Source organism: Lissotriton helveticus, chromosome 7, assembly GCF_964261635.1.
Source record: "Lissotriton helveticus chromosome 7, aLisHel1.1, whole genome shotgun sequence".
In the NCBI taxonomy this organism is placed as follows: domain Eukaryota; kingdom Metazoa; phylum Chordata; class Amphibia; order Caudata; family Salamandridae; genus Lissotriton; species Lissotriton helveticus.
Genome location: NC_136068.1, coordinates 1,562,968,782 through 1,562,996,480, shown reverse-complemented (window position 1 = coordinate 1,562,996,480; position 27,699 = coordinate 1,562,968,782). Strand labels below are relative to the sequence as shown.

Genomic DNA, 27,699 nt, shown 5'->3' with positions numbered 1-27,699 from the left:
CTCGCAAATAGAACGAGAAGCAATTGCCATCCAGTGGGCCTGTCGGCACTTCCACGTCTATGTATACGGCCATCCATTCACAGTGTCCACAGACCACAAATCCCTCATCCCTCTGTTTCAAGGGTCAGCGTCCAAATCTCCACGAGGATTGAAAAATGGATCCTCCAACTGCAGGGATATAACTACCGGGTGGAGTACAAGCCGGGTTCGTCCAATCCAGCAGACTATCTCTCGAGGCATCCCCGAACAGCCACCAGAGCGGAGGAAGAGGAGGCGGAAGACTCGGAAGAATATGTCCGGTTTGTATAGGAAAGATCCCGACCTCTGCCCATGAGTCTTGAAACTATTGTTGAAGCCACCCGGAATGATGAATGCCTACAACTGGCCGTAAACACAGTCCAATCTAATGACTGGCGCCCCATTCAGTCCACCATGATCAGACGGACGCCGCAGGCCAAGGCCTTTTTGGAGTCCCTGGTGAGGGTCAAGGATGAACTTTCGGTCGACAACCGAGGCTGTCTGCTCCGAGGGCCACGACTGGTAATGCCGTTTAGCCTGACTCAGCAAGCAGTAGACCTCGCACACCGGGGACATCAAGGCATGGTAAAGACCAAGAGCCGGCTGAGAGCCAAGGTGTGGTTCCCCGGAATGGACACACTGGTTGATCAGACAGTCAGAACATGCACATGGTGCCAAGCAGCAGGGCAGCCAGATTGTCCTCACCCCATCATCATGGAAGACAACCCCCAAAGACCATGGGAGTGCGTGAGTGTAGATTTTGGACACCTACCAGATGGGCGCTATGCACTCGTAATCATCGACGACTTCATAAAGTACCCAGAAGTTGAAGTCGTAGGGAGTCAGACGGCCACTGAGGTCATTACCAAGTTCAAGAAGACCATCGCTACCCACGGAATATTCGAAGTGGTGAAGACAGACAACGGTCCACCCTTCCATGGACAAGAGTTCGCGACTATCTAAAAACCTGGGGAATTCAGCACAGGAAGGTGACCCCGCACTGGCCCCAAGCAAATGGGGAAGTAGAGAGATTAATGCGTACTCTCAACAAAACAATACGCATTGCGCATGCTGATGGATCACCGCTGGAGAAGGCCATATACAGCTTCTTGCGGGAATACCGCCTGACGCCTCATCTTACAACTGAGGCAGCCCCGGGAGCTGCGAGCATGGGCCGAGTAGTGAGAGACACTATCCCGCATCACCCAAGCTGGTCTCCATCACAGATTGACACTGGAAAGAACCTAGCCAACCAGACAAACTCCAATGATCAAGCTAGTGCCAGATGACGGGCCCGGAGGTCGGTCATTCAAGTGAGAGAAAAAGTATACATCAAAGATAGATACCCTGGGAGCAAATTCCGGCTCCCCTTTGAGCACAAACCATGGCCAGTCATCCGCAGGACCGGCACCATGATAACAGCCCGGAGGGGAACAGAAGTAGTCACTCGCAACATCTCCTTCTTCAAGAAGATGCACGCCGGAAGTCCGGACCTGCAGGCGTCAGACTACCTAGAAATCTGGTCGCGTCAACCGGCGGCGGAAGAAGGCCCAGAGGTGCCAGGAATGACCCCCACTAAGGATGAGAACCTTTTCGACCAGGACACACTGCCACTGCCAGTAACGCCAGCGGAGAGTCTGCCGAACTCTCCTGCGAGATCCCAGGAGAGTGAAGCCTCGCATGGGGTGACCCCATCATCGCCATCATCACAGGGAGAGCACTCCTGGTATGGACTGAGAAGAAACCCAGCTCCATCATCCAGGCTGGCCGACTTCATGGTGTGACAATCCCGGGACTGGCATCCTAGTGAATGGTAAAAACTCCAAATGATAACTATTTGTTTTGCTGTGTTTGTTTTGTTTAATAAAGGTTAGAAGGAATGCAATGTCCTCCGGGGCGGGGTAGCGGTGCAGTCTACCCGCGCCGGAGAGGTCACGTTAGCGCTGGCGCGTGTCGTCATGCGCAAGCTACAAATAAAGGAGGCGTGGCCCGGCGAGGCAGTCCGGGACTACGCAGAAACCAGAAACAGGTGTGCCAAGTGATTATTGCTGCCGCAGCGCTGCTGCTACGTGCGCGAGCGCCCCACCCCCACGACAGCTGTGTCCCCGCCGCGCCCCTCGCTGTGTTCTCCGCTAGCCCTCTGCTAGCTCGCCGGCCCCTGCAGCCTCTCCCAAGATTCAACCTCTCTCATCACCACCAATAACCCTCGCAGGCAGCAGCCTCCAAGCAAAGAGTCAGGAGGGGAGCAAAGGCAATCTCCTCCTTGGCTTGAGCACTCCACTTGGTTAGGTGCCCCGTCTAACAGGGCCAGCCAAGGAAAGGCAAGCCAATGCCCTGGAAGGTCAAAGGTCGAGGACAGTGACTTCATGACAGCAAGATCTGGGTCCAAGGCCCCTTCATGGCATCACAACACCTGAGGAGGTGGGAGGTATGAGATAACAGTGCCATAGAGCTTGACCTAGCATCCAGCGAGCACTCTGTAACAGGGGTAGGAGTACAACTAGGTTCTTCACCCAGCCTCTACTCCGCCCCCCCAGCTGACCCCCCGCTACCTTGCCAGCACCGGCCACCGTGCAATTAACATAGCCAGCCCCCATAACTCAGGCGGCCTAGTCCAACAGTCCCAAGGGCCCGTGAAAGGTACCATCAGCTTCTTGCGGTAATTAGCAGCACAGTATTACCCTCCAGGAACTGTAGTAGGGTTAAAACCATGGTCAAAAAGAGATGTCTGACCAGAAGTGCAGCCCGAAATGGACAAACAGACCACCTGCATGAAAGACCGGGGGCATGCGACAGGGAGCGGGAAAGCTCAAGTACAGTTACTAACTCATTCCGCAATGGAAAGTGGAAGCCCTCGAAGCAAGAGTCCACCAAAAGAAGGATCTCTCGATACGCCTGCTCCATCATCCATAGCGGAGAATCCAGAACTATTTTTGGAAAGTCATGCATACAAAGCGCCCCTGTCCTGACCCCGGAAAAGGTGCAAAGGTAACAACAACAAGATGCTCATTATCTCTAATGAGGCCAGACACAATAAACTCAGGCAGCACAAGCCGACGGGGGGCAACATAGGAGAACAAACTCCTACCTCACACTCTTTCAAAACAGTGATACTTAAGGACTGGTTATGTAAAATAACCATATCACAACAAAAGCGCACATTTAAACAGGGCACCTCTCAGGAAACTGTTACTCCCTTAAGCCCCCAGTCAACGTGGAGTCACAATCCCCACAAAGGGAGCTAATTCGATGCAGCACATCAGACCCTGAGTTGGGGTCATTATCAGAGGAATTTTTAACAACTTTAGAAGCTCAAATAGACGCTCAAATGGAAGCATCACTGGCCCTAACTCCACTATTCACAAGAGCGACTACTACCAATTATTTCTCGCAGCATCAATCACATGAAGGGGGCAGAGGGAAAACTAGTACGGCAAGCCCAGCAGTCCTACACCAGGAGTATTCCTCCATCTACAAACAGGATACAATAACCTAAGCCTACTCTGGCAATCAAAAAAGACTTCTGACCTTCCTTAAGGAGGGACTCAACTAATGCCACACCAAGGAACCAGGACCTGAGGGGCACCTCCTGCTGATCAGGAACTAACTCCTGCAGCAGCCAGCAGGGCTCGGACAGTTCAGTTGCAGGTCCATGTGAAGGTCCAGGCAGCAGGTCAGCTGGGCATATGCAGGGAGGCCTCTGCAGCTTGTTAGATCCCTGTACCTCAGAAAAGGAGGTCAGTCAGCTGACCCTTAGAGTCATTTCAGCCCCCGGTCTGAAGGGTGCAGGTCCAGTCTTCCTTCTCATGCAACAAGGCGGATCTCATGCAGCACGGCGGGTCTCATGCAGCAGGGTGTCCTTCTTCTGTATTATCCACAGGTCCAGGAGTGTACTGAAGAATGGGTCAGAGAGTGCCCTTTTCATGCCTGGTGCCTACTTTGAAAACGGGATAAACCTCTGGAGCTTCCCTATACAGAGGTGTCTGGAATTCCCTGCCTTCTTGCCTTAATCCCAATCTGTCTGGGGTTACAAGAGGCTAGTGTGAGGTCCTTTGTGTGTGAGATGGGCCAGTGCCTTTGAAGTGCAAGTGTGGTAGGTGACAGCTCTGCTCCCACCACAATTAAGTTAGGATAGCCCATCCTGCCAACACGCAGACCCTCCATTGACAAGCTGTCTGGGAGTAATACACAAGGGCCAACTTCAAACTGTACTATTCATGTGACCCAGGAGCATGCTGCAGGCATCTAATGGCTAGGACAAGAAAATGCCAACTTTCTAAAAGTTTATACAAAGAGAAATGCTGGCCCTGCGATTTTTGATAGCTATATTTTGAGCAACAAACCAAATCCTTGTTATGATTTGTATGGTCGAATTTATTTAAACCATTTACTTTTTCATATAAATCTCATTAAGTTAAAGCATTGATTGCATGAGAAAAACACTACGTACATACAATTTATACAAAAACATTTGACAAAGAATTTTAACAAAAATACATAAATACATATGACAAAATGACATCCAATCATTAAGTGTACATAAATATACAAATACGGTCATACGAGAAGCATCAGTCGTTATGTAGTATTAAGCAATGAAGCTATTTGCAGTAAGGAAAAGAAAACAAAATGAATTGTAACAAATACAAATTTTCAATTGTCTGATAAATAAACTTGAATTCTTTCTGCTATTGCCAATTCCTTTCTGCTATTGCCGACGCGTTTCGAACTCGCTCTGGCATTTGGCAAGTTCTCATCAGGGCTTTCTCGTATTATTCTTCTGAAAATTATGTACAAAGAAAATGAGTGAGATTTTGCAATCCTCATTTTCGTCCCCTATATACATTGCCCCCTACCAAGACTTTCTAGAAAACGTGTACCTTTATTTTCAAGTTGGCAGCGGGTTTTCAATTTTCAAGAGATCCTATTCAATCAATGTAGATTCGGTTCTAGAAAATTACAACGAACCAAATTACAATATAGTAATGGTCAGGTGTATATAGGGGACGAAAATGAGGATTGCAAAATCTCACTCATTTTCTTTGTACATAATTTTCAGAAGAATAATACGAGAAAGCCCTGATGAGAACTTGCCAAATGCCAGAGCGAGTTCGAAACGCGTCGGCAATAGCAGAAAGGAATTGGCAATAGCAGAAAGAATTCAAGTTTATTTATCAGACAATTGAAAATTTGTATTTGTTACAATTCATTTTGTTTTCTTTTCCTTACTGCAAATAGCTTCATTGCTTAATACTACATAACGACTGATGCTTCTCGTATGACCGTATTTGTATATTTATGTACACTTTATGATTGGATGTCATTTTGTCATATGTATTTATGTATTTTTGTTAAAATTCTTTGTCAAATGTTTTTGTATAAATTGTATGTACGTAGTGTTTTTCTCATGCAATCAATGCTTTAACTTAATGAGATTTATATGAAAAAGTAAATGGTTTAAATAAATTCGACCATACAAATCATAACAAGGATTTGGTTTGTTGCTCAAAATATAGCTATCAAAAATCGCAGGGCCAGCATTTCTCTTTGTATAAATTATTCTATGGTCCAGCTGACCCTGTAACCCGGGACCTAACTCCTTATTTTCTGCAAACTTTCTAAAAGTAGCATTTTCAGAACTGTGACTTACATTCGGACTTTACCATTAAAGGGGGTTTCAAATTAAAATTCCTCAGACACAAAAAATTACATAATTACCTGCTACAAATGCGATCAAATAAATCTGGTGCCATTTGAAATGGCAGTTTGAACTGCACACACAGGCTGCAATGGCAGGCTGGGATACGTTTTAAAAGGCTACTTAAGTGGGAGGCAGAATAAGTACTACAGACCCACTAGTAGCATTTCATTTACATGCCCTGGGTACATGTAGTACCACTTTACTAAGGACAAACAAGTAAATAAAATAGGACAATTGAGTATAAGCCAATTTTGCCATGTTTAGAGGAGGCGATAGCACAAGCACTTTAGAACTGGTTAGCAGTAGTAAAGTGCACATGGTTGTAAAAGCCAACAAAAGTGTGTCCCAAAACCTGGAAGGCTTAAGATAAAAACGTTTGGGGCTAACCGTGCAGAGAGGGTCAAGTCCAACATTTACTGTCAGTCTTGTGTTTCAAGCTCTGTATTGCATGACTCTACCCCCTTTCCTCTGCCATACCTTGAACCCCCTGAATTTATGGGTTCCTGTACTAAATTATTTCCAATTCCAGCGCTGCTCCTGTGTGTCTTGCTCTTTTCCCATCCCCTCCTGCCTCCATCAAGGTGTACTCATTGTCACTTTCCTGCCAGCCCACCCAACCTCCCAGCTATTCCCCTTTCCCCGTAGGCGCCTCCCTCTCACACCCTTCCCCATCATCTTTCCTGTAGGAAGGGGGAGTCTCTGGTTGGCGCAGTGCAACACTGGCGACAAACAGGGCCTCTCTCTTCCCCGTCAGGGCTGAGGGTTACCTTCAAGACAACCTCTGCTTACCCTCTAGGTAGTGTGGCTTAAGCAGTCTTAGGCTAATCTCTGGGGCACATAGGGTTAAACATTTGCAACATTACACCATCACCACCAACCCACCACACAATGACACCAAACTGTATTTAGTAAAAATATATCTCTTTATATAATTTCACGCAGGCTTGTAAATACAGTCTTTAAACTTTCCAAATTCCAGTTACTTGTAGTGTGCCACAGTTCTTATTAGCAATAAGCAATCTTTGTTCAGCATCTTCAAAAGCAATTGGTAGTTCTTATTACTCATGGACCAATGTTCCCAAAAGAAATGACCTTTCTTAGATTAACTTTTAGGCTCCCAATGGTCCAGGCACAGTGTGCGGCGTGTGGGCCCCTTTCGCTGGCTCTGGTACGCTTTGCAGAGCCTCAGTGCGACTCGTTCGGTGAATCCAGCGCAGCCCCGCTAAACCTCACGCATCTCGCGTGAGCGGCGTAAGGCGCTGGAGGAAGGGGGCGAGGCGTACTGTGCGCTGGAGCTGTGCGACCCGCACCGAGGCCGGGAGACAGGCTGGGGACGTCTCCCAGGTACGGCCACATAGCAGAGGGGTCTCAGGGGGCTCGAGGGAGTGCGCGCCTCACGGACTTCGGGTCCTGAGCGCCGCGCACTTGGCACACACAGTCACAGTACCTGCTTGAGGGGTTCGAAGGCCACAGCAGCGGGGATCAGTCTTGATCACGTCGCGGTGCTCCAAGGCGGGCTACGGCTCGTCAGGCGTAGGGCTCTCCAAGGACGGTGCTTTGCGGGGCAGACAGACGTACCCGCAGCGTGCGCTTCTACCCAGGAGGGGGAGCGGCTGCAGGGGGTGCGGGCAGGAGTACGGGTTGGACACAACAGGACGTACTCTCCTGCTGGACGCTCGTAGCTGTGCACTTCACAGCAGCGGGCGCTTCTTCCAGTGCGATCACGGCGGGGAGGTCGAGGCGGGGCGGGGGTCCGTCTTTACTTTACGGGCTGCGGCGTTGGGGGCCAGCAGCTCGTGGTGCTCGGACCGGACGGGTCCTCCTTACGTTGCAGCCCCAGGCCCAGCCTTTCCAACAGTTGACGGTGCTCGGCCCAGTGCGGCTGGGCTTTACTTTGCTTCTGTGGGTCGGCCAAGCAGAGGTCGCGGTGCTCAGTGGACGGGGGACGCCCTGCTTCGTGGAATGTGCGGGGAGGGTTCCTCACGCACTCCGCTCCCCTGAATCAGCGCTGGAGGGTCAGAACACTTCAGGCAGCAGCTTCTTCCTTCTGGGGGGTAGCGCCCAATGTTCCTGGGGCGCAGTTCAGGGGGCAAGTTCACAGGCAAGCCCTTGGAGATCTTTAGCAGAGTTTGGCACAAGTTGAATAAAAGCAAAGTCTTTCAGTCTTTCTTCTCCTGCTCTCCTTCAGCAGCAAGGCACCCACCACAGGCCAGTCTCTTGGGGTCAGAGTCAGTACTTCTCCATGCAGCTTCCAGGGTCCTTCTCTTCAGGCAGAGCTTCTTCTTTGCGCAAACTGGATCTAATTTACAAGGAGCAGGGCTCCTTCTTTTATACCCAGTTTCTTTTGTTCTAGCAAGCCAGGGGGGCCTCTGCATAACTGCTCCAGTCTCTGAGCACTTGTTGTGGGTACTTCTGGCTTCTGCATTCAGTGTGAGGGCAGGCACATCAGTCGCTCCCCAGGGGGGCGGAGCCGGCATTGTGAGGACAGGAGTGGCCTGAGCACTTTGTTGACAAGCTTCGGTCCTTCCTGGGCCAGGTGCAGGCTGAGTCATCAGTCGCTCCCCAGGAGGGTGTAGCCAGCATTGTGGAGGCAGGGGCACAGCCTGATGCATCATTCAGGGGAAACTCCCACCACCCACTAAGGGGTCCTCCTGCTAATCACTACCTGTCAACTCCCAGCCCTGTCACTCACACACACCAAACAGTCAGATCCACATCCAAGCAGAGGCGGGCTGAAATGGTTAGGCAAGCAAATGCTAACTTTCTAAAAGTAGCATTTGCAAACACAGGATATTAAAATAAACTTTACTAAAAGAAGTATTTTATTATTCTGAGTTCAGGCATACTAAACATGAATTTCTACCATGTTCCCTGAGCCTGCTGGGATTATAGAGTGTAATAATTCCAGCAGCCCATCTGGCCTAGAAGGGAACAGGTAGCCTTACAATAGTGAAAAACGAATTTGGCAGTAATTCACTATTAGAACATGCCACACACATCAGGGCATGTCCTACCTTACACTTACAATGCACCCTGCCCTCAGGCCTACCATAGGGGTGACTAATATGAAGTTAAGGGAAGGTTTAGGGGCTGGCAAGTGTGGGCACTTGCCCAGCCAGTGTGACAGTACCAGACTGCACGTAGGTTCTGCAATGGCAGACCCTAGACACATTTTAAGGCTGCTTCTGTGGGTGGCGCAACCAGCGCTGCAGGCCCACTAGCAGTATTGGCATTCACAAGCCCTGGCACTCCTGGTGCACTTTACTAGGGACTAACAGTAAATCCAATGAACCAATCATGGACATCAATCACATGTACACTTTATAGTAGGGAGCACTTGCACTGCGGCACGGGTTGGCCGTGGCGCAGTGCCCTGAGTAGCAGACACCAGCAAAACATTTGAGGCACAACAGCAAAAAGTGGAAGGGAAACTCACGCCAAGGTGCCAGGTCTAACACGTGTCCCCTCCAGCTGAAATGTGGGGGGAACTACCCTTCCCCAGGGAGTTCCACATCACTAAGGCGGAAAAATCTGGACAGACCATCAGCATTGGCGTGATCTGTGCCAGGGCGGTGTTCCACCGTGAAGTCCATACCCTGTAGGGAGATGGACCACCTCAACAGTTTTGGGTTCTCACCCCTCATTTGCATCAACCATCTGAGGGGCCTGTGGTCTGTCTGAACCCGGAAGTGAGACCCAAACAAGTAGGGTCTTAGCTTCTTCAGCGCCCAGACCACAGCAAATGCTTCTCGCTCTATTGCACTCCACCTACTTTCCCGGGGAAGTAACCTCCTACTGATGAAGGCTACGGGTTGGTCCCAGCCCTCCTCAGTCATCTGTGAGAGAACAGTCCCTACACCCTGCTCTGAAGCGTCTGTTTGCACTATGAATTCCTTGGAGAAATCAGGAGCCAGGAGCACGGGCGCCGTGCACATGGCAGTCTTCAGGGTGTCAAAAGCCTTCTGACAGGTGTCAGTCCAAATCACATTCCTGGGCTGCTTCTTAGAAGTCAGCTCTGTCAAGGGGGTCACAATAGTGCCATAGCCCTTGACAAACCTCCTGTAATACCCAGTGAGCCCCAGGAAGGCTCTCACTGCAGTCTGGGTCTTGGGGGGTTCCCAAGCCAGGATGGTTTCAATTTTGGGTTGCCAGGGTGCCACCTTGCCACTCCCCACTTGGTGTCCCAAGTACACCACTGAACCCTGCCCAATCTGGCACTTGCTTGCCTTGATTGTGAGGCCTGCCTTGCGCAGCGCCATCAACACTTCCCAGAGGTGCCGCAGGTGTTCTGGCCAGGTGCCACTGAACACTGCGATGTCATCCAGGTAGGCGGCACTGAACTCATCCAGCCCAACCAACACCTGGTTGACCAACCTCTGAAAGGTGGCAGGGGCATTCTTCATCCCAAATGGCATAACCCGGAACTGGAAATGCCCATCTGGTGTGGAGAATGCGGACCTCTCCTTTGCCCCATCGGTCAAGGCGATCTGCCAGTACCCAGACATTAAATCAAACGTGCTGAGGAAGCGGGCAGCCCCTAGCCGATCAATGAGCTCATCAGCTCGGGGGATAGGGTGCGCGTCAGTCTTGGTGACTGAATTGAGTCCTCTGTAGTCCACACAGAACCGGAGTTCAGGTGTGGCTCCCGGCGCAGCAGCCTTTGGGACCAAGACCACGGGGCTGGACCAAGGACTGCTGGAAGACTCAACCACCCTAAGAGCAAGCATCTTGGAGACCTCCTCCTTGATGCAGGCCCTGGCCCTGTCAGTCACTCTGTAAGCTTTATGCTTCACAGGTAAGCTGTCTCCTGTGTCCACATCATGGACGCACCAATCTGTGACACTAGGAACCAGGGAGAACAGATCTGGAAACTGCCCCAGCAAATGGCGGCAGTCTTCCTGTTGCTCAGGGGTCAGGGTGGGTGAGAGGTTAACTCCATCCACTGACCCATCTTTCTCACAGGCCCCTAAGAGGTCAGGAAGAGGCTCAGACTCCTCTTCCATTCCATCATCAGTGGCCAACAGCATGCCCACTTCGGACCGTTTCAAGTGGGGCTTGAGGCGGTTGACATGTAGGACCCGTAAAGGATTCCTGGGCGTCTTCATGTCCACCAAGTATGTCACTGAGCTCTTGCGCTCCACAACCTCAAATGGGCCTGTCCACTTATCCTGAAGTGCACAGGGTTCCACTGGGGCCAAGACATACACCTCTTGTCCAGGCTGAAGCTCTACCAGAGTGGCATTCTGGTCGTACCACCGCTTCATCTCCTCCTGGCTAGCTTCCAGATTTGCCTCAGCAAGTTGTCTGAAGCGCCTGGTTTGGTTTCTGAAGGCCAGCATGTAGCTATATACATTCTGGGGAGGTTTCCTAGGAGATTGCTCCCAGCCTTCCTTTACCAAACTCAGTGGTCCTCTCACGGGGTGACCATACAGCAGCTCAAAGGGGCTGAACCCTAGAGACTTCTGTGGCACCTCGCGGTATGCAAAGAGCAGGCATGGTAAGAGGACGTCCCACTTACGCCTCATTGGACCTTCCAGGCCCATGATCATGCCCTTCAGGGTTCGGTTGAATCTTTCAACCAACCCATTTCCTTGGGGATGGTAAGGTGTGGTGAACTTGTAGGTTACACCACACTCTTGCCAAAGGGACTTCATATACTTGGACATAAAGTTGGTCCCCCTGTCGCTCACCACCTCTAGAGGGAATCCCACTCTGGAGAAAATTCCCATCAGTGCACGCCCCACCACGGGGGCCGTCACTGTCCTCAGAGGGATGGCTTCAGGGTACCGGGTGGCATGATCCACCAAGACCAGGATGAACCTGTTGCCCATGGCTGTCTTGGGGTCCAGAGGCCCAACAATGTCAATACCCACTCGTTGGAATGGAGTACTGACCACAGGGAAGGGTTGGAGGGGAGCCTTGATCTTCCCTCCGCTCTTCCCACTTGCCTGGCAAGTTGGACAGGTCCTACAATGAGCATCTGAGCTCTTGTGCATTTGGGGCCAGTAGAAGTGGGTGACAAGCCTGTCATAGGTCTTGTCCATCCCCAAATGTCCTGCTAACGGCACATCATGAGCCAGTCCCAGTAGGAAGGCTCTGAACTTCTGGGGTACCACCAGCACACGGGCTGACCCAGGTTCAGCAGCCTTAGGCTCTGAATACAGGAGGTCATTCTCCCAGTACACATAATGTGTTTTGGCCTGAACACCATTGGCCTGGTCTGCAGCCTGCTGCCGCATACCCACGAGAGAAGGGCATTCTTTCTGCTCCCTGCAGAATTCCTCCCTGGAGGGGCCTCCTTCTTGCTGCCAATGGGTCAGCTCAGGCAGGTCCCCCAGTTCGGCAATCTGTTCCCCAGTAGGCTCCAGGGCATCCCCCTCAAGGTCTGCTTCCTCCTGGACCGTGGGAACTTCAGGGGCCGGTTTCCCGCGCACCCTGCGCCTTCTCCCTAAGGCCGGTTCCTGGGCCTCTCCTTCAGGCCCCAGGACCTCTTGATCACCCCTACTGGCTGCCATTGACCGGGTGGTCACGCACGCCCAGTCAGGTAGACCCACCATCTTCAGGTGAGTCGTCTTCTCCACCTTTTCCCAAGGGGAGTCCTCCAAGTCGTTCCCTAGCAAACAGTCAACAGGCATGGCTTTCCTCACACAGACCTGCAGAGTACCAGAGACCCCCCCCCACTCGAAGGGAACTTGAGCCATTGGACATTGGCTCTCAGAGTTGTCTGCATTGACAACCCTACAATAGGCATGGGGTACAACCTGCTCCTGAGACACCAGGTGATGCCTCACTGCAGTCACACTGGCTCCTGTGTCTCTAAGAGCCTCAGCTTTCTTACCATTGATGGTAACCACCTGCCCATATTTTTTAGTGTTAGAGGGCAGGTAGTTTGTAGGGACCATCTCACTGTCTCCTAGTGAGACTAGGGTCATCTGAACAGGATCTCCACCCCCCGGGACCATCACTTCTTCTCCTAAGTGAACACTGGTCACTTGTCGGGGCGGAGCACCAGTGGGTGCTGGTTTTCCAAACAGGCGACACTTGGGGTCACTGGCTATGTGCCCCGGGTCACCACATTTGTAACAATTGAAGGGCCCCTTTGGAACAGGTCTACCTGTCGGGGCCCCATTCTGCTTTGGGGGTGGGGGAGGCTGAGAACCTTTCTGCTGGTCCCCTTGGGGATTACTTTGGGGGCCTTTTTGGAACCCTTTCTGTTTTCCCTTGTCCCCCCCACTCTTCTGCTGGGGACCCTGCCCACCCTTGGCGGAGTCTCCCACTGGACCCTTGTGGACCCTGGTGCTGAGCCAGCGGTCCGCCTCCTCAGCAAGCTTCCTCGGGTTGGACAGCTTGCTGTCAATCAGGTGCTGGCGTAACTCAGGAAAACATTGTTCAGACAAGTGCTCCCATGCAATTAAATCAAAGAGACCCTGAAAATCATTCACTTTGTTACCCTTCACCCAACCATCCAGTGCTCTGCAAAAAAAAGTCACAAACTCCACATATGTATTCCCAGGCCGCTTATTACACCCCCTAAACTTCTGCCTATACATTTCAGGGGTAAGCCCATACCTGGTTATTAAAGCTTCTTTCATATGGGGATAGGATCTCTGGTCTTCAGTGGGCAAATCTAGCAGGGTGTCCCGCCCTTCGCTAAGGAACCTTCCCCATAACCCCGCTCCCCAATCCTTCTCAGGGACCCGGTGGGAAAACATGGCTACCTCATATGCCCTAAACCACTGTCCTATGTCATCCCCCTTAAAGAACTCTTTAACTACATCTTTGGGGATGTGCACTCTTGACTCTACCTGCACCGGCGTTGCGCTGCCACCAGAGGGAGGATGATCCAAGGTTTTCTCATTTAGACTCATCTCCCTCATTTTCACATCATACTCCAATTGGAGTTTTCGCTCTTCCAGAGCCATTCTTTTGCTTTCAAGCTCCATTTGGCCCTTTAAATTCAATTCTGCCAGCTTTATCTCATGGTCCCTGGTTGCCTGTCTGTCTGCCAGCTCCTCTGGCGACAGGCCTCTGCCAAAGGTAATGACGCTGTCTGGTTTTTCCAGACTCACAGGATCCACAGGTGCACCCTGATCCTCAGGTGCCTTCCTAGATTCCATCCAGGCCTTCAGGGCTTTGTAGAACTCAGGTTTGTTTTTGCACCCTGCGTGTGGAACCTTGAGTTTCCTGCAAAAAAAACTCAGTTGCTTCTTTGTGTAGTCATCCAGCTTTGATGCATCCCATTCTAGCTCCTGCGCACCAGAGGCTATGGATTCTCCTCCATCAATGCTGTTTGTGCCAGGCATGCTTTCAACACTAGGGATCTTCTTCTTTTAGCAAAATTAAGAACCAAAAAGTCTGTGGCTAAGATACTGGACTGTAATCACTTATGCAATGGTCAGTAGCTAAGGTAAAACACTGCAAATGTAAATTCTCGATCCTCACCGCTGCGTCCAATGTAGGAAGGGGGAGTCTCTGGTTGGCGCAGTGCAACACTGGCGACAAACAGGGCCTCTCTCTTCCCCGTCAGGGCTGAGGGTTACCTTCAAGACAACCTCTGCTTACCCTCTAGGTAGTGTGGCTTAAGCAGTCTTAGGCTAATCTCTGGGGCACATAGGGTTAAACATTTGCAACATTACACCATCACCACCAACCCACCACACAATGACACCAAACTGTATTTAGTAAAAATATATCTCTTTATATAATTTCACGCAGGCTTGTAAATACAGTCTTTAAACTTTCCAAATTCCAGTTACTTGTAGTGTGCCACAGTTCTTATTAGCAATAAGCAATCTTTGTTCAGCGTCTTCAAAAGCAATTGGTAGTTCTTATTACTCATGGACCAATGTTCCCAAAAGAAATGACCTTTCTTAGATTAACTTTTAGGCTCCCAATGGTCCAGGGACTGTGTGCGGCGTGTGGGCCCCTTTCGCTGGCTCTGGTACGCTTTGCAGAGCCTCAGTGCGACTCGTTCGGTGAATCCAGCGCGGCCCCGCTAAACCTCACGCATCTCGCGTGAGCGGCGTACGGCGCTGGAGGAAGGGGGCGAGGCGTACTGTGCGCTGGAGCTGTGCGACCCGCACCGAGGCCGGGAGACAGGCTGGGGACGTCTCCCAGGTACGGCCACACAGCGGAGGGGTCTCAGGGGGCTCGAGGGAGTGCGCGCCTCACGGACTTCGGGTCCTGAGCGCCGCGCACTTGGCACACACAGTCACAGTACCTGCTTGAGGGGTTCGAAGGCCACAGCAGCGGGGGTCAGTCTTGATCACGTCGCGGTGCTCCAAGGCGGGCTGCGGCTCGTCAGGCGTAGGGCTCTCCAAGGACGGTGCTTTGCGGGGCAGACAGACGTACCCGCAGCGTGCGCTTCTACCCAGGAGGGGGAGCGGCTTCAGGGGGTGCGGGCAGGAGTACGGGTTGGACACAACGGGACGTACTCTCCTGCTGGACGCTCGTAGCTGTGCACTTCACAGCAGCGGGCGCTTCTTCCAGTGCGATCACGGCGGGGAGGTCGAGGCGGGGCGGGGGTCCGTCTTTACTTTACGGGCTGCGGCGTTGGGGGCCAGCAGCTCGTGGTGCTCGGACCGGACGGGTCCTCCTTACGTTGCAGCCCCAGGCCCAGCCTTTCCAACAGTTGACGGTGCTCGGCCCAGTGCGGCTGGGCTTTACTTTGCTTCCTGTGGGTCGGCCAAGCAGAGGTCGCGGTGCTCAGTGGACGGGGGACACCCTGCTTCGTGGAATGTGCGGGGAGGGTTCCTCACGCACTCCGCTCCCCTGAATCAGCGCTGGAGGGTCAGAACACTTCAGGCAGCAGCTTCTTCCTTCTGGGGGGTAGCGCCCAATGTTCCTGGGGCGCAGTTCAGGGGGCAAGTTCACAGGCAAGCCCTTGGAGATCTTTAGCAGAGTTTGGCACAAGTTGAATAAAAGCAAAGTCTTTCAGTCTTTCTTCTCCTGCTCTCCTTCAGCAGCAAGGCACCCACCACAGGCCAGTCTCTTGGGGTCAGAGTCAGTACTTCTCCATGCAGCTTCCAGGGTCCTTCTCTTCAGGCAGAGCTTCTTCTTTGCGCAAACTGGATCTAATTTACAAGGAGCAGGGCTCCTTCTTTTATACCCAGTTTCTTTTGTTCTAGCAAGCCAGGGGGGCCTCTGCATAACTGCTCCAGTCTCTGAGCACTTGTTGTGGGTACTTCTGGCTTCTGCATTCAGTGTGAGGGCAGGCACATCAGTCGCTCCCCAGGGGGCGGAGCCGGCATTGTGAGGACAGGAGTGGCCTGAGCACTTTGTTGACAAGCTTCGGTCCTTCCTGGGCCAGGTGCAGGCTGAGTCATCAGTCGCTCCCCAGGAGGGTGGAGCCAGCATTGTGGAGGCAGGGGCACAGCCTGATGCATCATTCAGGGGAAACTCCCACCACCCACTAAGGGGTCCTCCTACTAATCACTACCTGTCAACTCCCAGCCCTGTCACTCACACACACCAGACAGTCAGATCCACATCCAAGCAGAGGCGGGCTGAAATGGTTAGGCAAGCAAATGCTAACTTTCTAAAAGTAGCATTTGCAAACACAGGATATTAAAATAAACTTTACTAAAAGAAGTATTTTATTATTCTGAGTTCAGGCATACTAAACATGAATTTCTACCATGTTCCCTGAGCCTGCTGGGATTATAGAGTGTAATAATTCCAGCAGCCCATCTGGCCTAGAAGGGAACAGGTAGCCTTACAATAGTGAAAAACGAATTTGGCAGTAATTCACTATTAGAACATGCCACACACATCAGGGCATGTCCTACCTTACACTTACAATGCACCCTGCCCTCAGGCCTACCATAGGGGTGACCAATATGAAGTTAAGGGAAGGTTTAGGGGCTGGCAAGTGTGGGCACTTGCCCAGCCAGTGTGACAGTACCAGACTGCACGTAGGTTCTGCAATGGCAGACCCTAGACACATTTTAAGGCTGCTTCTGTGGGTGGCGCAACCAGCGCTGCAGGCCCACTAGCAGTATTGGCATTCACAAGCCCTGGCACTCCTGGTGCACTTTACTAGGGACTAACAGTAAATCCAATGAACCAATCATGGACATCAATCACATGTACACTTTATAGTAGGGAGCACTTGCACTGCGGCACGGGTTGGCCGTGGCGCAGTGCCCTGAGTAGCAGACACCAGCAAAACATTTGAGGCACAACAGCAAAAAGTGGAAGGGAAACTCACGCCAAGGTGCCAGGTCTAACATTTCCCCTTGTTCTATTTGTAACCCGCAACACGCTTGTGATCATCCTTCCACACCCACTTAATCATGTACTCCTCTCCCACTCTCTAACACCCTCTATGTTCCTCCTGCATCTGTCCTTTTCTTAGTATGGTCCTCCTGGTGGCCAACCACCTTCGCACAGTGCTCACTTCCCTCTCTCTGTCTTTTTCTTATACGTTATTTCTTAAAACAGCTGAGACTCTTTTTTAAAAAAAAAATCTACTTCCTAGAAACAAAAGGCCATCTGTAGTGGAGACTCCCTAGCCTTTAATATGGTCCTCTTTTTGTTTATATGGTAAAAGAAGATCGGGTGGCAAGGGAGTCTTAAGTATAGTCCTTCCTTTCTTTCTATAATATAGAAACAAGATGAGCTATAATGAAGGCTTACTTGCCACCTGTCCTTTTGCTTTATTTTGAAAAGAAACAAAAGCCTGATTGTATTGAAAGCAGTTTTTAATACAGTCCGACTCTCATTTTTCTGTCTAGCTTTAATGTGCTTTCACAGAAAGCATTATTGCATTAAATCGGGACCTATAGGTCTGTGTTAATGCTTGCTAAATAGGCTGACCGGAAGGGGACAACAGGACGCAGACGCAGGACGCATACACAGGAGGCAGTGCGGCTGCCATGAGATGGCGGCCGCGGAGAGCGTGCCCTAGGCAGACGCACAGGCGGTCCGGTTAGTACTGGGTGCGGCCTGCATCTGGCTTTGAGGCCCCACTGGCCCTGACCTACAAATTACTGTCATCGCTGCTATGTCCCCCGCCGCGCCCCTCGCTGTGTTCTCCGCTAGCCCTCTGCCAGCTCGCCGGCCCCTGCAGCCTCTCCAAAGATTCAACCTCTCTCATCACCACCAATAACCCTCGCAGGCTGCAGCCTCCAAGCTAAGAGTCAGGAGGGGAGCAAAGGCAATCTCCTCCTTGGCTTGAGCCCTCCACTTGGTTAGGTGCCCCGTCTAAAGGGTTTAAACAGAGCAGGGGTCCTTGTTAAAGCAAAATATCAAAAATAAATATAGAACACGATGGATTATATAAGATCTACCCAGTCGGATAGCATTTTAATTAGTAATTATTTACATTTCTGTCAGGGGACAGTAGAAATGGTCAGTAGGATACAGTCATGTATCCAATTGTAATACAAAACAAGCATTTACAATGCAATGGTCTCGGCATCATTAAAAGTAGAGCTATTGGCATTGCTCATGACAGTTCTTTTTTTTTCTTTAAATCATAAATAAGTGGCATTGTCATTTACATTGCCAATACACAGCACTCTGCACCTGCACTCACTGCTCTGCACACTCACTCTGCATTCTGCGCTCACTGCTCTCCACTCACTGCTCTCCACTCACTGCTCTCCACTCTCCACTCACTGCTCTGCACTCTCCACTCACTGCTCTGCACTCTCCACTCACTGCTCTGCGCTCTCCATTCACTGCTCTGCGCTCTCCACTCACTGCTCTGCGCTCTCCACTCACTGCTCTGCGCTCTGCACTCACTGCTCTGCGCTCTGCACTCACTGCTCTGCGCTCTGCACTCACTGCTCTGCACTCTCCACTCACTGCTCTGCACTCTCCACTCACCAGGGGCGGCTGGTGACATTTGAAAGTGGTGAGGCGTAAACTAATTTGCATATTGCACCGCAGCGAGCGAGCGCAGCGAGCGAGCCCAAACCACCTTGCATCCATCCATACATCATTCATGCATCCACCCATCCATCCACCCACCCACCCTGCATCCATACATCATTCATTCATGCATCCACCCATCCATCCTGCATCCATCATTCATGCATCCACCCACCCATCCATCCTGCATCCATCATTCATTCATCCACCCATCCATCCACCCATCCTGCATCCATTCCTGCATCCATTCATCCATTCACCCATCCATTCATCCATCCATCCTGCATCCATCATTCATTCATGCACCCATCCATCCACCCACCCTGCATCCATACATCATTCATGCATCCACCCATCCATCCAGCATCCATCATTCATCCACCCATCCATCCACCCATCCATCCACCCATCCATCCACCCATCCATCCACCCATCCATCATCCATCCTGCATCCATTCCTGCATCCATTCATCCATTCACCCATTCACCCATCCATCCTGCATCCATCATTCATTCATCCACCCATCCATCCACCCATCCATCCACCCATTCATCATCCATCCTGCATCCATTCCTGCATCCATTCATCCATCCATCCATCCTGCATTCATTCATGCACCCATCCACCCACCCACCCACCCATCCTGCATCCATACATCATTCAATCATGCATCCACCCATCCACCCATCAATCCTGCATCCATCATTCATTCATCCACCCATCCATCCTCCATCCTGCATCCATTCCTGCATCCATTCATCCATTCACCCATCCACCCATCCATCCTGCATACATCATTCATCCACCCATCCACCATCCATCCTGCATCCATTCCTGCAGCCATTCATCCATTCACCCATCCATTCATCCATCCTGCATCCATCATTCATTCATGCATCCACCCATCCATCCATCATTGGAACACTCATACCGTGTAGATTTTTCTGCGTGCTGAGCCAGAGCCAATGATAGTGAACCAGACACAAAATATAATTGTTGATCCGTGTTTTTAAAAAATTAGTTTGTATACCCATCTTGATTGAATGTAAAGCCTCTGATATCTGCAAGATCTTGTTTACGACTTTTAGTATGCACCTGCACCTCTGCTCTGCGTGGTGCAGCATTAGCCCATTCAACCACCTTGGCCTCGAGCTTGCTTTGTCGCCCCACCTGCTTACCCCTCACTCAGATGTGCGATCTCGTTCAGTGTGGAATCGTCTGGCGACAGATGCCTCTCCTCGTGGCCTGCATGACTCGTGGATTCTGGGTTCGCGGGGGGCGGAGGCGGTGTGGGGATTAATTTAATGAATACAACAAAAAAATAAACTTACCAGGCATCTCCATTCTCCTCCAGTCCCGCGTCGCACTAACTTCTGCCCGCTCTTTTCTTTGGCAATGCTAACTGCCAAATCAGGAGACTGGATGCGCAGGGTGTCGGCTAACCCTTGTTTACTTACTCTATATCCTGCCACTTGATAGGGCACGGGGCGACTTTGCAAAAAACGCGTCACCGCCCGAGCAGGATCCTATCTCCAGACGCTTGCACCACATTAGGCATGCGCAGCATGCCTAATGGTTTGTGAATGTGAGTGAGGGGCGACGCTCCTCACTCACATGCGCAGACGGACCATCTTCTGGACTCCTCGCCTGCGTGTGCTGTGCCTTGACACATGTGCAATTTCACCCGTGACTCACAGGCCGGTCGGAAATGTAAACAGACAAATTCGTCTGCTTACATTCCTGTTGCCCAAACTGCAGTGAGCCGTTTCTTTTGTAGGGCGCTGCCCCGTTGCCCCTATGGACCAGCCGCCACTGCCACTCACTGCTCTACACTCTCCACTCACTGCTCTGCACTCTGCACTCACTGCTCTGCACTCTGCACTCACTGCTCTGCACTCTCTACTCCGCACTCTGCACTCTCTGCTCCGCACTCTGCACTCTCTGCTCTGCACTCTGCACTCACTGCTCTGCACTCTGCACTCACTGCTCTGCACTTTGCACTCACTGCTCTGCACTCTGCACTCACTGCTCTGCACTCTGCACTCACTGCTCCGCACTCTGCACTCACTGCTCCGCACTCTGCATTCACTGCTCCGCACTCTGCACTCTCTGCTCCGCACTCTGCACTCACTGCTCTGCACTCACTGCTCTGCACTCTGCACTCACTGCTCTGCACTCTGCACTCACTGCTCTGCACTCTGCACTCACTGCTCTGCACTCTGCACTCACTGCTCTGCACTCTGCACTCACTGCTCTCCACTCACTGCTCTGCACTCTCCACTCACTGCTCTGCACTCTCCACTCACTGCTCTGCACTCTCCACTCACTGCTCTGCACTCTCCACTCACTGCTCTGCACTCTCCACTCACTGCTCTGCGCTCTCCACTCACTGCTCTGCGCTCTCCACTCACTGCTCTGCGCTCTGCACTCACTGCTCTGCGCTCTGCACTCACTGCTCTGCACTCACTGCTCTGCACTCTGCACTCACTGCTCCGCACTCTGCACTCACTGCTCTGCACTCTGCACTCACTGCTCTGCACTCTGCACTCACTGCTCTGCACTCTGCACTCACTGCTCTGCACTCTGCACTCACTGCTCTGCACTCACTGCTCTGCACTCACTGCTCCGCACTCACTGCTCCGCACTCACTGCTCCGCACTCTGCACTCTCTGCTCTGCACTCTCTGCTCTGCACTCTGCACTCACTGCTCTGCACTCTGCACTCACTGCTCTGCACTCTGCACTCACTGCTCTGCACTCTGCACTCACTGCTCTGCACTCACTGCTCTGCACTCACTGCTCCGCACTCACTGCTCCGCACTCACTGCTCCGCACTCACTGCTCCGCACTCACTGCTCCGCACTCTGCACTCTCTGCTCTGCACTCTCTGCTCTGCACTCTGCACTCACTGCTCTGCACTCTTCTGTTTTTTTATGCCTTTTTTAGCTGATTAAAGTTTGACTTGACTATTGTGAGACTAGTACCATGTGTATTGTGCCTAATGTTCTTTCAAGAGGTGTGTTGGGTACAAACTTGTAGTTCATGTACATTTATACATATTTTACAATCCTATTGTGCCTATAATACCTCAGAAAAAACAATAGCTTCATTTCTGAATCGTACTTGTCAAATATTTGAATGTGTAATATATTTACTCGTGACTGTAGAAGTTGTCGCTTACCAGCAACCTTTGATGTTTTGCACATATCTGCAAGGAATTCTGGTTCATCAATATTGATCATATTCAGCATGTATGTAACACATTAAGTCACACTTTTAGGCCAAGGTAAATAAAGACTGTTCCGTTTGTTGCAAATTCGAAGTACAGCAAAATGCCATTGTAGCAGATTTGCATAATATTGTGCCTTAAGGGAGAACGGGAGACTGTGTAGTGCCCATCCTCCCAAAATAATTAAAGTAAAAGGACATTTCACAATATGAGTAGATCATGAGTCTCCCACGTTTTCTGTGATAGGAGCTACTTATGTTCAATGGAAATTATCCTAAGCTACTACTATTAGTGATGTAATAGTGTCCACCCGATCCAAGATTGTCAACAGTGATCATATCAGTCCATGGGGGGAGGGTTTCTAGCACCAATGTAAAAACTAAAAATCCTTTAAGAATTTGAAATAACTGTACCTGGGTAATATATAAAAGTCAAAGATACAATACATTTGGCACTAATATAATCATATGTGTAATAATATTAGGTGAGAACAGAATACTCCATTGGGCTGAATTAAAATGTGGGACAATGTTCAAGCCAGTGAGTGGTCAAAGAAAGAGGGTAATCGAAAGGGGAGGACCCAAGCCGAATCTAATTAAACTGCAGGCTGTGCTATCAAACTCAAATTACCTATCAACTATGTGACCATGTATGATAGAACTGCTTGCATATGGCAATCTGTCCCATGGTGCCCATTGGTGGCACCACCAATAAGAGTGCCATATCCGGGCCAAGGTCATTGCATGCCAAGAGGCTACGAAAAGTCTGTAGTTGCAGGTGAAATTCATTTTTCTTATTTTTCAGAGAAATTATACAATTTATGCTGGGTCAGTCATCTGCATGAAACTTGTATACGAGGTACACTCTTGCATACAAAAGTAAACTGCGATACTGATGGGTTGTACCGTATCAAAGTCGTATTGCTTTGAAGTAGGCACAGCAGCATTTAAAGGCATAGTAAACAGGAAACTACAAATAATGCTGGCAAAACGCAAGTCTGCACCTTAAAAGAAACGTACTGGCAATACCTTTAAGTCAAGAATCTACTTGGCAGGTATGCTAGAAAATAGGGTTCTTCATGCTTGAAAATCAGATGTCACTATTTATTTTGGTACAGCCATAAACCTAGCCCTCACGGACTTTAACTATAATACATATTACTTTAAATTATAAATCAAGGCATACGTTAGATTCATTTGATCTGCACACAGAAACAATTAACTAAATTAAAGAGTTGGTCTGCAAAAGGGACGAGGATCACAGATAATCTTAGTGCAAGGGTATCAGAAATAATAGACTAACTAACAAAAAGCAACATTATTCCCTGGCCTTGAACTAATGTAATTACTGAAGGGGAGGGGCATTACCAGCGTTAACTGTGTACGTGTGAAAGAATGTGAAAGAATAGACCTATAGTGCATAGCTCTTCTACTGAACCTAGGACTAACTACATTTACATGCTTCATTTCGTTAAGAGGCTATCCAGGTTGGAATTATTACACTTCCAACACGAATTTGAAATTGATGTACGAAAAACGGACGTGTTAAACTACAGAAAGGAGCACAATGATGAGAGATCTAAAGAACGTGAATTCTATAGAAGCAGTGCAGAAGTGCAGTGCACGTGAGATTCCTCGCTATTTCCATTCAAGCGCTCGGCCGGTTTCTTCCAGTCCCTCCTCCTCTAAAGGAACTAGCTGGAACTGGCACCTCCAGCTTTACTCACACCAAAGGGTCATTATTTTTGGTTTACATTTTCAGGGTTCCATCAAAACTGCGATTTTACCCTCCTAAAAAATATGTCGGCTCTACTGACGTTTGCTTGTCTTTACAGATCAAGTCCAACCAAACTATTTCATTCAAACACCCACTTCCCCCGCCCCTCAACCTCTATGCAAACCCCGTCTCTTATAATAACATACTCTTCCGATCGAACTCCCTGTAGTTCCTCGTCCTTCTAGAGCGGGTCTACTGAGCAGCTCGCCACATGTCACATAATAACATTGATCCGCTATTCACCATGTCCTGCTCATAACGTGCATATGCCCCTGTCACACAACACCTGCCTCGCCTCACCTGGCAGACACGACCAGGACTTTCCAGAAGCCCCTGGCGTTGTCCGTTTGCCTCCTGGTGCACGCGCCCCTCTCCTGAGCTCACCCGACTCTGTCAGCCATAGCCGGACTCTAAGGGACGGACAGCGCGGGACTTCACAGAGAAGTAACAGGTCAACCAATTAAAGCCTCCTCGGCTTCAGATAACAGAAACTCCCAAGTGCGGCCCGCAAATGCAGGCAGCCCGGCCCAAGCACCACTCCCGCAATGGGGGAAGTGGGCCCGCAGGGGAAAAAAGGCTCACCTTATAATAATATCCCTGGGCACGACCAACAACCTAAATCGGTCCATTCTGCCTGAAGGAGGGAGAGACGGAGGGGGAGTCCAGGAGGGAGAGAGCAACGTGGGAACACGGGTACAAGGCGGAATAGAGCCCGGCAGCACAGGCGAGGAGGAAGGGAGTCCTGCAGCTCGTCGTAGGGAGGAGGAAGGGAGTCCTGCAGCTCGTCGTAGGAAAAAAAAAATGGTGCCCACAAGCTTCAGTCTTTCTCGGATTTGGGGGCGTGGTTTTGCTGTTCTGAGTGACGGATGATGTCACTGTCTAAAGAACAGCAAAAATGACGCCCCCAAATCCGAGAAAGACGGGGCTAAATCGGAGTGACGGCCCTCTCCTCCAATGGCTGGCCTCCTTTTAGGAAGCCAGCCAATGGGAGACAGCCAAAATTAGAGGCGGGATCAAGAGCCCCTCTAAGAAACATAAGATCTCTCTACTTCCGGTTCTGACGAACCGGATAGTACCGAGACCTAAAAACAGTTGTGACAAAGTGAGGGAGTGACTTGAGTGAAAATTGTGGACATAAATGAATCTACAATACTTAAAATCAAATTCAAAAGACAAAAGAAAAAGAAAAAAGCACTCAGGCAAAACAGAAAAAATGGGCGGAGCTTGTTATTAAATATAATGTTACAAGCAAAGTGTGTAACAACAACTGTGACACATTCGAATCAAATTATTTGTGTGCACGTTGTTTATATAGTCAACGGCGTTTCGATCCCATTCAGGAGGTAACAGGGATCATCATCAGGACAGTGATATTGTCTGCCTGCAATGACTATTTAACGAGAAACCATAATTGGAAGGAAAAGGGAGAAAAAAACAAGAATTGTGTCACTCATACATTACTGATCTAAAGATCTTGTTGAAGGACAACTTTAAGATATATCAAGGGCACAGATGTGCGTGAGTTAAAAAGGATCGTAAATCATGTGGTTGACCAACGAGGTAATCAGAAACTGAGTCAGGCTGTGAAAAGGGTGAATGAACCGACTTAATGGAAAGTGGTCATGCGAAAAAACTGTAAGCGAAGGTGGGAACTTCGTTCAATAATGAGTGATAAGGTGCATACGAGCTGGCACAGTGAGAATATGAGGGGTCAATGCCGGTGCCTGACAATAGGTAGCAACAGCCACGGCCCGTGGAGGGAGTTTCGGTGGGGCGGAGAGGCGGGGCGGGGGAGGGACAGGGTGGGGGGGTGCTAAAAACCGGAGTATGGATAATTGAAGGTAAGTAAACAATTTAATGAATAAAACGAATTTCATAGCGCACCCTGCATCACATTTTGCGATGCAGGGCGCGCTACGAAATTAGTTTTATTAGTTAAATTGTTTACTTACCTTCAATTACCCATACTCCGGTTTTTAGCACCCCCCACCCTGCCCCTCCGCCACCCTGCCTCTCTGCCTCACCGAAACACCCTCCACGGACCGCGGCTGGGTAGCAATATTAACTGAGCAAAGTGCGAGAGAACTCAGCCGTTCTCGGTGGAGGGTAGCAGTAGGGGCCTCCGTGCTGGCGTCACTGTGGGAAAAGGGAATGGTGAATAGCTTGCACAGTGACTTAGTGCAATATGAACGAGAGGAGGGACGGGGTGATTACCTGTAATTTGGTTCAATGAGGAAGGTGACCTGTAAAAATGACAAAAGAGGGGAGGAACGGTGTTCAGACCCTGACGTGCTAGTGCGGTATTACAATGAGTGGCAGGGCGAGGGAACGTAATGTACCTCAAGAGGTGGTAGAACGGTGGTGGCGCTCGGGCCCGGGGTCCTGGGATGTTGTCAATGCCACGGATACAGTAGGGCAACGATCGTCGTTGAGGGTAAATACCTGCAAAAAAAGACATGTGATGGAACAGGAACCCTGACATGGTAGTGAATTCTATGGTGAGCAGGGGGATGCGGCAGTGCAATTTACCTTAGGGATTAGTAGAACGAAGACTCGTGCCAAGGGTCCTGAACACTGGTTGGTGCCGCGCAAGCAGGAAACCGTGCAGGAATGGAGCCGCGAAGTAGAGCGTGCATAGAGCTCAATGGCTCAGTTTGGTGTGCGCACAGCGTTGCAACCGGAAGAATAAACAAGCATTAGGAATGCATTAGGCCTCCGGTTTGTTTTAAGTTAGAGATAATGGCATTGTAAATGGCAATGTGTTTTAGGCACTCTGCACTACCACTCTGCACTCTGCACTACCAATCTGCACTCTGCACTCTCAATCTGCACTCTGCACTACCAATCTGCACTCTGCACTACCAATCTGCACTCTGCACTACCACTCTGCACTCTGCACTACCACTCTGCACTCTGCACTACCACTCTGCACTCTGCACTACCACTCTGCACTCTGCACTACCACTCTGCACTACCACTCTGCACTCTGCACTACCACTCTGCACTACCACTCTGCACTACCACTCTGCACTCTGCACTACCACTCTGCACTCTGCACTACCACTCTGCACTACCACTCTGCACTCTGCATTACCACTCTGCACTCTGCACTACCACTCTGCACTACCACTCTGCACTCTGCACTACCACTCTGCACTACCACTCTGCACTACCACTCTGCACTACCACTCTGCACTCTGCACTACCACTCTGCACTCTGCACTACCACTCTGCACTACCACTCTGCACTCTGCACTACCAATCTGCACTACCACTCTGCACTCTGCACTACCACTCTGCACTACCACTCTGCACTACCACTCTGCACTCTGCAATACCACTCTGCACTCTGCACTACCAATCTGCACTCTGCACTACCAATCTGCACTCTGCACTACCAAACTGCACTCTGCACTCTCACTCTGCACTCTGCACTACCACTCTGCACTACCACTCGCACTCTCACTCTGCACTACCACTCTGCACTACCACTCTGCACTCTGCACTACCACTCTGCACTCTGCACTACCACTCTGCACTCTGCACTACCACTCTGCACTGCACTCTGCACTACCACTCTGCACTCTGCACTACCACTCTGCACTACCAATCTGCACTACCAATCTGCACTCTTCACTCTCAATCTGCACTACCACTACCACTCGCACTCTCAAACTGCACTCTCACTCTGCACTACCACTCTGCACTCTGCACTACCACTCTGCACTCTGCACTACCACTCTGCACTCTGCACTACCACTCTGCACTACCACTCTGCACTCTGCACTACCACTCTGCACTCTGCACTACCACTCTGCACTACCACTCTGCACTCTGCACTACCACTCTGCACTACCACTCTGCACTCTGCACTACCACTCTGCACTACCACTCTGCACTCTGCACTACCAATATGCACTACCACTTTGCACTCTGCACTACCACTCTGCACTACCACTCTGCACTACCGCTCTGCACTACCGTTCTGCCCTCTGCACTACCACTCTGCACTCTGCACTACCAAACTGCACTACCACTCTGCACTACCACTCTGCACTACCACTCTGCACTCTGCACTACCACTATGCACTCTGCACTA

The 27,699-nt window shown here is 50.5% G+C and overlaps 1 protein-coding gene across 5 annotated transcripts in view; it reads right to left on the bottom strand.

The window, feature by feature from the left end:
* LOC144767544 (uncharacterized) overlaps window positions 1-24,419 on the bottom strand; it is a 360,042-nt gene extending 335,623 nt beyond the window's left edge. For all 5 annotated transcript variants that reach the window (XR_013598250.1, XR_013598252.1, XR_013598251.1 and 2 more), the window contains exon 1: window positions 24,183-24,419. Coding sequence is in view for 1 of the 5 variants with exons in the window: in XM_078650962.1 (XP_078507088.1) it covers window positions 24,183-24,229 (47 nt within the window). In the remaining 4 variants the exon portion in view is untranslated. The remainder of the gene's footprint in view (window positions 1-24,182) is intronic.
* Between the last annotated feature and the right edge of the window lie 3,280 nt (window positions 24,420-27,699).